General features: G+C 39.6%; 1 protein-coding gene across 1 annotated transcript; it reads left to right on the top strand.

The window, feature by feature from the left end:
- The first annotated feature begins 210 nt into the window (after positions 1-210).
- Positions 211-9,291, top strand: LOC103464672 (ADP-ribosylation factor-binding protein GGA1-like). Its single transcript, XM_008408928.3, has 17 exons — positions 211-345; positions 878-962; positions 1,978-2,053; positions 2,168-2,266; positions 3,314-3,437; positions 3,948-4,048; positions 4,254-4,334; positions 4,649-4,786; positions 5,655-5,736; positions 5,821-5,931; positions 6,036-6,176; positions 6,271-6,314; positions 6,430-6,611; positions 7,309-7,550; positions 8,061-8,230; positions 8,839-8,949; positions 9,066-9,291. Exons 1-17 carry the CDS (start codon positions 300-302, stop codon positions 9,174-9,176), a joined length of 1,944 nt encoding a protein of 647 aa, XP_008407150.1. The 5' UTR covers positions 211-299; the 3' UTR covers positions 9,177-9,291.
- Positions 9,292-10,001: the final 710 nt, after the last annotated feature.

Genomic DNA, 10,001 nt, shown 5'->3' with positions numbered 1-10,001 from the left:
TGAGTTTTTCTTAAGTGAACAAAACAGCAAACAAAGTCACTAAAATAGTAACTGTATTATAATAATAATAATAATAATAATAATAATAATAATAATAATAATAATAATAATAATAATAATAATAATACACATGCATGCTTTATACTCGAGCTTTTGCTTCAAATAATGGGACAATTTTTTGCCTACGCGTTAACCAAAATGCCACTCACAACATGACGGTGACGCCGACGACGTCTGCCTATCCACGCGATGTTACAAAAGTCACGCGACAGTAGTCACTTGGTAGGAATCCTGTAAAGATGGCGGCGGCCCCTTCTGATGAGACTAGCCTTCAGTCTCTAATCAGTAAGTCATCATACATTACTAGACATGATGACGTTTTAAGCGATATTCAGAGCTGAGATACTGCTTTAGATGGTTCCTTATGGTTAAACTCGTGTTTTATTTTGGTTGTCACCGACACCCTCGTCACAAGCTAATGAGTTGTCACTGTCAAAATATCAAGTCAGCAAAGTGCAGTTGTTGACAAGGAAAAACGACAACTACAACCTGTGCTGGCTTTGGCTCTGCTGTTACCTTCTATACCGTTGTCAGTCGTTGCTTAAAAAGCGAATGAATGTAAATATCCTGGAAGGGTCCATTTGATGCTAACCAGGTCCAAAAGCTACACCTTCCTGAACGATCTGCTCAACTGGAGGAACTTCTGCAAAGAACAGATTTTCCTGATTTATTTATCCGTAAAACCACAGAGCTGATATTTTGCTACTCACAAACTTAACATAATTTAAAAAATAAGAAAGTCACGGAGTCTTGTTTCATCCAGCTGGCACGAATTTGTTCCATGATTTTAAATGTAATGTTTGTTTCTCACACACAGACAAGACCACCAATCCTCTCAATAAGGAAACTGACTGGGACAATATCAAGGCATTTTGTGATAAACTCGACAATGAATCAGATGGGTAAGTTGATGAATGAAAATTACAGATACAGAGCTGAATACTTATTTGTCCCTTTAAATATTTCTTTTATCGTTTTTTGTTGTTGTTGTTTTAGCTACAATGACATGTTTCAGATCTTGAAACCAATTTACAGTTTGCCAAAGATGAGCTCAGTGAAGAGAGAAAGCTATTTTCAATTGATTATTTCATATTTTGAGAGAAAATGCTGTCTGAAACACTACTTGAAAGACTAATCAGGTCAAGCCAAAGCATCTCAAGTAGTTTTAAGTTCAGACTTTGACTAGGCCACTCCAAAACCTTTTGTTCTTTTTGAGCCATCCTGATGTATGCTTTGGATCTTCAGTTGTGCTACATGATCTTGGGGTAATACATTGATTACCCTGATTTCTTCTTTACGACTTTCTGGAAGCAAATAGAATATTGGTTCATTTAAACAAGGCAAATTGTCCAGGCCCTGAACCAGACTTGTCATAAAGGACAAGAGTGTATAGAAAATGGATGGATGGATGGATGAATGGTATTTTAAAATCTGGTTAATACTGATGAATACTATAAGTTTTGTTGTACCTGGTCAAAGTGAACCCAAAAAAGTGACTTATAACAGTTAATTCAGGAATAAACAAGGAAGTGAACTATATATTTTTCATGTAGGGACAGGTACAAATCATCATATGAAAACCTCATTTTGTGTTTACTCAGGTTACCTTCTGTGCGACCTTAAAATTAGTTTCGTCTCAGACATTTATTTGTGAAAGAAAAGCAAACTTTTAAGGGGGCAAATACTTTTCAGTGCTTTAAAATCTTGAGAAATAAAAAAACATTACAAAAAGTTTGACTGGTTGGAAACAGTGCAGTTTATTTAAGCCAAATATATATATATATATATATATATATATATATATATATATAGTCTTATTTGTTAAAATCATTTAACAAATCATTTAAAGGCTTGCATCAATGTTTTAAACAACTAGATGATTTGAAATGCTACAGTTAATATTTGCATTATTATCAGGCCTCAGCTTGCAACCAGACTTCTGGCCCACAAAATCCAGTCTCCTCAGGAGTGGGAGGCAATGCAAGCACTACTGGTAAGACTTGAATCAATAAGCACCAAACTTCGAGTGACATTTTTTCTCTCATACATGGACAGATGGATATATACATATACACATATAAATTTTAAAATTCTTGTCCTCTCCCAGGTGCTTGAGACGTGCATGAAGAACTGCGGAAACAAGTTTCATGGTGAAGTGGGAAAGTTTCGCTTCCTTAATGAGCTCATCAAGGTGGTCTCGCCTAAGGTAAACACCTTCTCTCTTGTCTCACTAGTTTATAGCAACTTGATACGCTTGAGATTGTTTCTTTTCTTTTGAGCTATAATAACAAAGCGGGAACTGTGTCTTTCACCATCCAGTGTTTTGTAGAGAAGAACCTGTAGGGATGTAGCAAGAATGATAAAACCTTTATTATGTACCATTTGAAATCCAGCCAAAAGCAGCCACATTTTCAATACAAAGTCTTAAATTATAAGCTCTAAAAAGCAACTGCTCTTAGATCCCATAAAAACATTGCTTCACAGGCTGGAGAAGTTTACAATTTGATGTAAACTTGGGGAAACAATTAGAATGCTGCAGAAAAGGCATTTAAAAAAATGTCTGACTTAATAAATAAAGCTTTGTTTTCGGTAAGGGGTTTAGATTTAGCCCATCTGAAATTGCTTAAACACAAACAGGCAAATCATACCTGGTGCTCATGATGTGAGCACACAAAAAATGTGTCAGAAAACACATTTCTGTTTCATGTTTTTTTTTTGTTTTTATTTTTTGTTTTGTTTTTTTGCTTCGTGAGTAAATCCAGTGTTACTTTTCAGTCTTTACATAAAATTCTATGGCTTTCTTTTCAGAAAAAAAATAAAAATTATTATATATTGGATATGTACATCTTGTATATCACATTAAGTATATGTGAGCATTCTTTTGATTTGTTGCGACTTTTTTTCCTCACGTAACCAGGCGTTGTCTTGCTGTGTCTGGATAAATATGAAAAATTAAATGGAGCGTAGAAAAAACAAAATTGTATTTCCAGACTTTTCTGATTCTGTTTGCTGATCCATCCATTTATCAAGCTATCCGTTTTCCAAACTACCTCACTCAAAGCCTGACCTTGTGTGTACAGAAAACTCTTCTGTAAACGATGATGTGCATCCTGTTAAAATGGCTTCAAAAGGAATTGAAGCTGTGGATATATGAGCATTGATGTGGATTAAAAACTTCAAGGAGCCTGCCGTCTCCAACCTAGCTCTAAAATAATCATTACAGTATTTGAGACATTTTCTCTCTTTCTTGTAGTATTTAGGATCCCGGGCTCCGGAGCCGGTGAAGGCAAAGGTTTTGGAGATGATGTACAGCTGGACCGTGTGGTATCCTGATGAGGCAAAGATAGCTGAAGCTTATCAGATGCTGAAGAAACAGGGTGAGTTGGGTTTTTTTTTTTTTATCTTTTAAGTAATTAAGGAATTGACTTTGAGAGGGTTTCTATGTTATTTTTACTGCTTTTTCTTTATATGTGTGGTAGATTAACCAAAAGTAGCTTATAGAAGTTTTTAGTTCTCTTCCCAAGCTGATAATGTCGGTTTTGGTTCTCCATACTTGCTCTTCTCCAGCATGTAGGTAGATAGAATCAGTTCTGCTTTTAGCTCAAGCACGAGACCGATGTCCTGGGTCATGAGTAGTTGACTCTGCTGTGATGTTAAAAATGGACTTCCCACATATGACTTAATGTGTATTTTGAAATGATTGCTTTAATTACAAGCTGTGAGGTCATCACTTTAGGGCAGGAAAAATTGAATGTGCTGTGCCAGATTTGAAATATTTTTGGATGCTCTTGACGTATTCACACACTGTGTTTGTACATGAAACAGAGGCTGGACTGTGTTAGGAGTTTGTTTTGCGGGAGGTTAATAGATGCTCCTGTCATTTCCAGGCATTGTAAAGCAAGATCCTGTGCTTCCTGGTGACAAGCCATTACCACCTCCTCCACCCAGAGTCAAAAGTGCCATCTTTGAGGACGAGGAGAAATCCAAGGTGTGTGACGAGAGATCAAGAAGCAAATATGTCATTGTGATGTAGATCGTTTTTGCTTAGTTTTTTGGGGTGGGGGTTTTGTGGACATGTTCAAGACTCATAATGAACAAAAATCCACGTGAAATTGAACTCCTGAGGACTCGCTATATGCACATTCCTCTTCCTCTCTTTTTCCACTCTCTTCTGCCTCATCCTGTTATTGTAGACGCTGTCCCGCCTGTTGAAGAGCACCCACCCAGATGATTTAAGAGCAGCAAACAAGCTCATCAAGGAAATGGTTCAAGAAGTGAGTGGCTCAGTTCGCAAAGTGCAGGACATCAACTCGCATGTAGACGGGTTTTGATTTCTGTTAAGATGAAAAGTCCAGTTTGCAGAAAACCTGAATCGCTGTCATTTTCCTTATGTCATTTTTATTTGATGTAAATATTAGAACTGTGTTGGAATTAAGTGGCTTTGAACTGATTGCTTTTTTCATTTTTAAATGCAAAATACGATCATTTAATTATTTGGATATATGTCCTATTAAAACATAACTGGATTTCGAAAATGTCCAATTAAGATGACTTCCTCTGTCTTGTGTTATTTCCCCCACGCCCCCAGGATCAGAAGCGAGTGGAGAAAGTCTCCAAGCGAGTGAACGCCATCCAGGAGGTGAAGGAGAGCGTGAGCCTACTGAGCCAGCTGCTGGAGGGCTACAGCCAAGAGAGCTGCTCCCATAGCAACCAGGAGCTCGTTAGGGTTTGTAACGCTCAGTCATTAACAAAGTCACCCATCGCTAGGTTTTTGTTGATTTTTCATAACGGAGCAACTACAGTAGATCAGCATTTTTAAATGTATAGACACGTTTTATTTTTTTCCTGTAGCTCATTATTACAGCGAGTCCTTTTTTAATTTTCTGTCTAAAACTTAAGTTCCTGTTCGTTTAAGGTCACCAGAGTTGCTCAAAATGAGAAAAATATAAGCTCCAACATAGGATTTCACCTTTTGCTCTTTTACTCCACAATTAGAGCAATGTTACCATTTCACATGAACCAGTCCCAGCAGCACAGGGTGACATCTGCTGGTTGTTCACCGGCAGCCCAGGCTGCAGGTTTTGTTGGTCCAATGCAGCCAAAGGCTTTCTTTTATACGGTTGCTTTACACTGCTTCCTATTTTTATTATATATTTTTCTTTTTTTTTTGTGGGGTTTTCCCATGTAAGAAAAAAACTGGACTGTTAACAAAGCAGCTGATGCAGTTCATAGCAGGTGTTGCTTTTAGTGAAGGTAAAACTCCCGTTTATCTGGATTTGAAATCTTGTCATTCTGTAAACGAGTTAAGTGTAAAGTATAATTTGTTTTTCCTTATTACACTAAAAGATATTCCCTTCACTTTTTAATCATACAGCATGTGTGGGCACAATTAAAATTATGCCTGAAAGCGCGATTCTGTGCCCACTTCATTTATGAGTAAAAACAAACCAAAGCGCCTTGAAATGAATTAATCTTTTATTGTGGAACCATAGTTTTGGAAAAACCTAACCTTTAATTTGGATATAAAAAAAAATTGAGTTGATAAATGACTGTTTTGTGACGCTGTTTACACATTGACATGTTTTTGATCACAGGATCTTTACCAGCGCTGTGAGAAGATGAGGCCGACGTTATTCAGATTAGCAAGCGACACAGAAGACAACGACGAAGCTCTAGGTGCATTTGGGTTTAAAAAGTTTAGCATTTGAACGCCACCGTAATGTCGCCAACATGTTTAGCTAACACGTTTACGCCCTGCAGCCGACATCCTGGAAGCCAACGACAGCCTGACGCAGGTCATCAATCTGTACAGGCAGCTGGTTAAGGGTGAGGAGGTGTCGAAAGACGGACCGTCTCCCGCCTCTGAACAAGGTGCGTTTGTCTTTTCAGAGTCATCGTTGCAGTCGTGTGCAACTCCGTCCCTTTTGGTTTGAGTTGCTTGTGTTTATTTTTCATTTATTTTTTTTCTTCTACAGACTCTAAATCAGGTGGCAGCAGCTCAGCACTATTAGACCTGACAGGACTCAACATTTCAGAAAACACAGAACCTTCCAACCCACAGGCTGCACCTCAGAGCCTGGGCTTGAGCCTCTTGGATGATGAACTCATGTCTCTTGGTAAGCAAGCTACAGATGATTTAAACCTGAGAATTATTTAACTTTTACCACTTGCACATCATTAAATCTCCTCCTCCCCCCCTCTGTTTTTCAGGATTGAATGTATCAGAAAACTGTGACTCTAACATCATCTCTCAGGTGGGAATTAATACCCTCACAAGAGCGCTGCAGTTATGATTTGGCATAAAAACGATTATATCCTGCAGCCTGTTGCCTGTTGTCTCACTGTACCAAACTCTCTGTTTGTTGTCAGTCCTTAAACATTGCAGAGTCTTCGGCTCCGGCTGTAGCGTTGCAACCAGCTGTGGTGCAAACGTCACAGGCTACACCAGCAGGGGGCGGCACTGCTACGCCCAGAGCAATGGAAGAGCTGGATTTGCTGGGGAAAACATTGTTACAGCAGTCTCTACCTCCAGAGAGCAAGCAAGTGAAATGGTGAGTGGACATCCTGTTTAGGGTTCCTTCACGGCCTCACAACGTGAAGGTTTGTAAAATAAGACCTTTGTATTCCAACGCATAATTCGTTATTCAGCTGCCTCTCACAGACCTTAAATTTTGCCTGCATTTCTAAAAACCTGTCGAACCTTTCATCAGTGTTTTTAATGGTTCCATATGTAAAGGGGGGGGTATTATGTAAAATTGACTTGTTGAGCTTTACGTCATGTTTCAATGTAATTCCCTCATCTAAAACATATCTGGAGTTCTGCTGTAATTTCTTCATGTATGTTTGAAAAATCCTTGACTGTCCACTGGCAGCCAGTCTGTTTGCAGAAATGCTTGCTATTTCAAAACCACTTCCACAAAGCTCCTCCAGACTAGCTGCAGCAATTAGCAAACACCTGGTGGAACAGCGATTCTGTTTCCTTATCATACAAACTATTTCTCAATGAAGCGTTGGTTTAAAAAAAAAAAAAACATTGCCAAAGGCTGAATAGAGAAGCATTGTTGTGACGACTTCCTGAAGACGGAGTGTCTCAAAGAGCAGGAGCTTCTTAAAAAGACAGAGACCCAATTTCAAGGTGTTAAATTGCAAAGTCATATTTCTTTTAAGTCATGTTTGATTGAAACAGCACTTTTGATTGTGCTAGAAAGTGATCGTCTGTGGGGTTTGCTTGTTTGTTTTCCTTTGTAGGGATAAACTCCAGCCTCACTCTAAGGTCCCTTTGCGAGATCTCCAAGTAAAGTCTGGGGCGAGCTCCAGGCCTGCTGCGGGTCCCGGGCCGACGTCCAGCCTCCTCGTCCAGTCGGAGCAGCCCGATGGTGTCCTCCACTTCAGTCTTGGCGTTGCAGACAAAAGCTCGTCATCATCTGCTGACCCCAACGACCGCATCTCATTAACAGACGTCACAGTGCCTCTGGAGTCAATCAAGCCTAGTAAGCACCAGACCTTTAAGCTACAGCGATAGGAGTTATTCTGCACTTTAGAGGCTTTTATGATGGTGTAATTCAAGAAGCATGAATTTAACATCTTTAAGTCAGATTTTCTCAGTTTTCAGTTTTTACAGTGACACTTTTTATAGACTTTGAATTTAAAGCTTCTCAACAGACTTTCTGCTGTGACATCAGTAAAACTCGCATTGGATTTAGTTTGTCACCTGAAAAAGCAGCTCACCATCTGCCTTTCTTTTGGTTTAGTTTTTTTTTTTTGTCATTTGTGAAGAGTACAAGTGTGGACACAGAGACCAGTCTGGGAGAAAAATACAAATATGAACAGATTCTTACCAGTAAAGTTTTCTTTCCAACTCAAATATCCCAGGTGGCAGCGTAAATGCTTCCGAATCCATCAAGATGCTCGTCCATTAACCACTTTTGATGTTTGTAATCAGGCCAAAGCCATTTATTGCGCTTGCTTCACATTGTTTACGGTTTGTTTTTCTGCTGCAGGCAGCGTGTTACCGGTGACTGTATTCGACAAACACAGCCTAAGGGTTTTGTTCACATTTGCGTGCGACTGTCCTCCGTCGAGGCCCGACGTGTTGGTGGTGATCATCTCCATGCTGTCCTCGGCACCCATTCCCGTCACCAACATCCGTTTCCAGGCAGCCGTTCCCAGAGTATGTCTGTGATTTTTTTTATTTTTTGCATCAGTTAATCAGCCTGAAATCGGACAGTTTTGCTCCGATTGGAGGCTCAAGTACTGAAAAAGTGTACATGTTTATATTGTTTCCTATTTTATTAAATGCACCACAACTAATCAGTACCACCATTTTCAGTTTAAATTTGCCGCAAACATTTTTAACCTTTCCATACACAAGTAAAAAAAATACACACAATGCTGAAAAAAACAATGGTTAAAAAGAAATACATAAATATATAAACGATATTTTAATTCCTTTCAGAGGTGCAGAAACTGGCATAATATTGTAATTCTTCCGTTTCTGCTGGATTCAAAGAATTTATAACTTATAAGGTCTTTAGAGGAAAAAAATCTGAATTTGTCAAAAACATAAAGAACCCCGGAAATCGGTATTGACCTGGGAAATCTTGATCGGTTCATTCTTGCTAATAGCGTCACATACATGTTTCGCTTTCATCTCTGCCTGCTCAGTTGAGGACCTTCTCAAAAACAAATGAAAGTTGATCATAATTCTTGTATTTATAAACATTGGACGTTTATTCCAACCTATGGGCTTTAACTGATCAGTGGGTTTCTGTTTTACAGGTAATGAAAGTAAAGCTGCAGCCTCCCTCCTGTACTGAGTTGCCAGCCTTCAACCCCATCCTCCCTCCAGCCGCTGTCACACAGATCCTGCTGTTGGCCAACCCTCACAAGGTGCTTTCTCCACACTTCACTACCGAGAACATCTGATGTGTCTTTATCTGTGTCCAGCAGGGTCGCATTCACCCTGAAAACGGACCGTGACCCGTTGTTTACGGCTCTTCTTTCAGGAAAAAGTGCGTCTGCGCTACAAACTAACTTTCAACTTGGGGGACAAATCTCACGACGAGTCCGGCGACGTGGACGAGTTCCCACCTCCAGACACCTGGGGCAACCTTTAGAGGGAGAGGGAGAGGGAGAGGACCGGGCCTCCTGTCGTCACACCTGCACCATCCTTTATATTTGGGTCGGCGTTTTCCTTTCGGAGGGGGGAAATAAAGACCAGATTACAATGAAGCGGTTTCAGACTCTGCTGTACAAAAAAAAAAAAAAAACTGATGGACTGTGAGAGCAGTTGCTGAAGCCAGTTGACCTTGTGCCTTCTCATCCTTATTTGATCCCGTCAGTGTTTCTAAATGGAGTCGCCGCATCATCCGTCTCAGATAATTAGCCCAGTGTGTTGATTTGCAGAATTTCTGAATGTGAATTGGTTTAAACTTACAAACCGTTGAGCAAATCCCGCGTCATATGAATCATGTTGTTGTTTCAGACATACCCACAAATTAGCTTGATCCGTTCCTGTACGACACATCCTGCGCCGTCAGCTGCTCATTAAACAGTTTGCAGGTCAAACCACTGAATGGGTTTCCTCCAAACTAATCAGACACAATCAAATTAAAACTGTGATTTGTTGACAAAATGAAACTAAACGCATTTTTAAAACCCACTGCAGTGGCTTAATTTTCAGTCTAATCTTTATAATCTTTTCAGAGCAGGAGGAACCGATGTAAAATGGCGTTACCAAAGCGTGCAGGGTAAACACAACGACGATGATGTCTTTCTGCAGGAAACAGAGTTTTCACCGCAGCTAACTATTGTTACTGAACCTGATCCAGCCAAAATTAATCCTTTAGTGTTACTTTCGCCTCACTTTTTTCTTCTTGTTGTAATTGAAAGGCACAGTCTCCATTCCTTTACAAACGTCCTTATTTCTGCACTTTTTCTGT

The sequence above is a fragment of the Poecilia reticulata genome, chromosome 1 (assembly GCF_904066995.2).
Source record: "Poecilia reticulata chromosome 1, P_reticulata-male-v2, whole genome shotgun sequence".
Lineage (NCBI taxonomy): Eukaryota > Metazoa > Chordata > Actinopteri > Cyprinodontiformes > Poeciliidae > Poecilia > Poecilia reticulata.
Note: the sequence above shows the minus strand (reverse complement) of the source record. Positions and strands in the feature narration are given on the sequence as shown.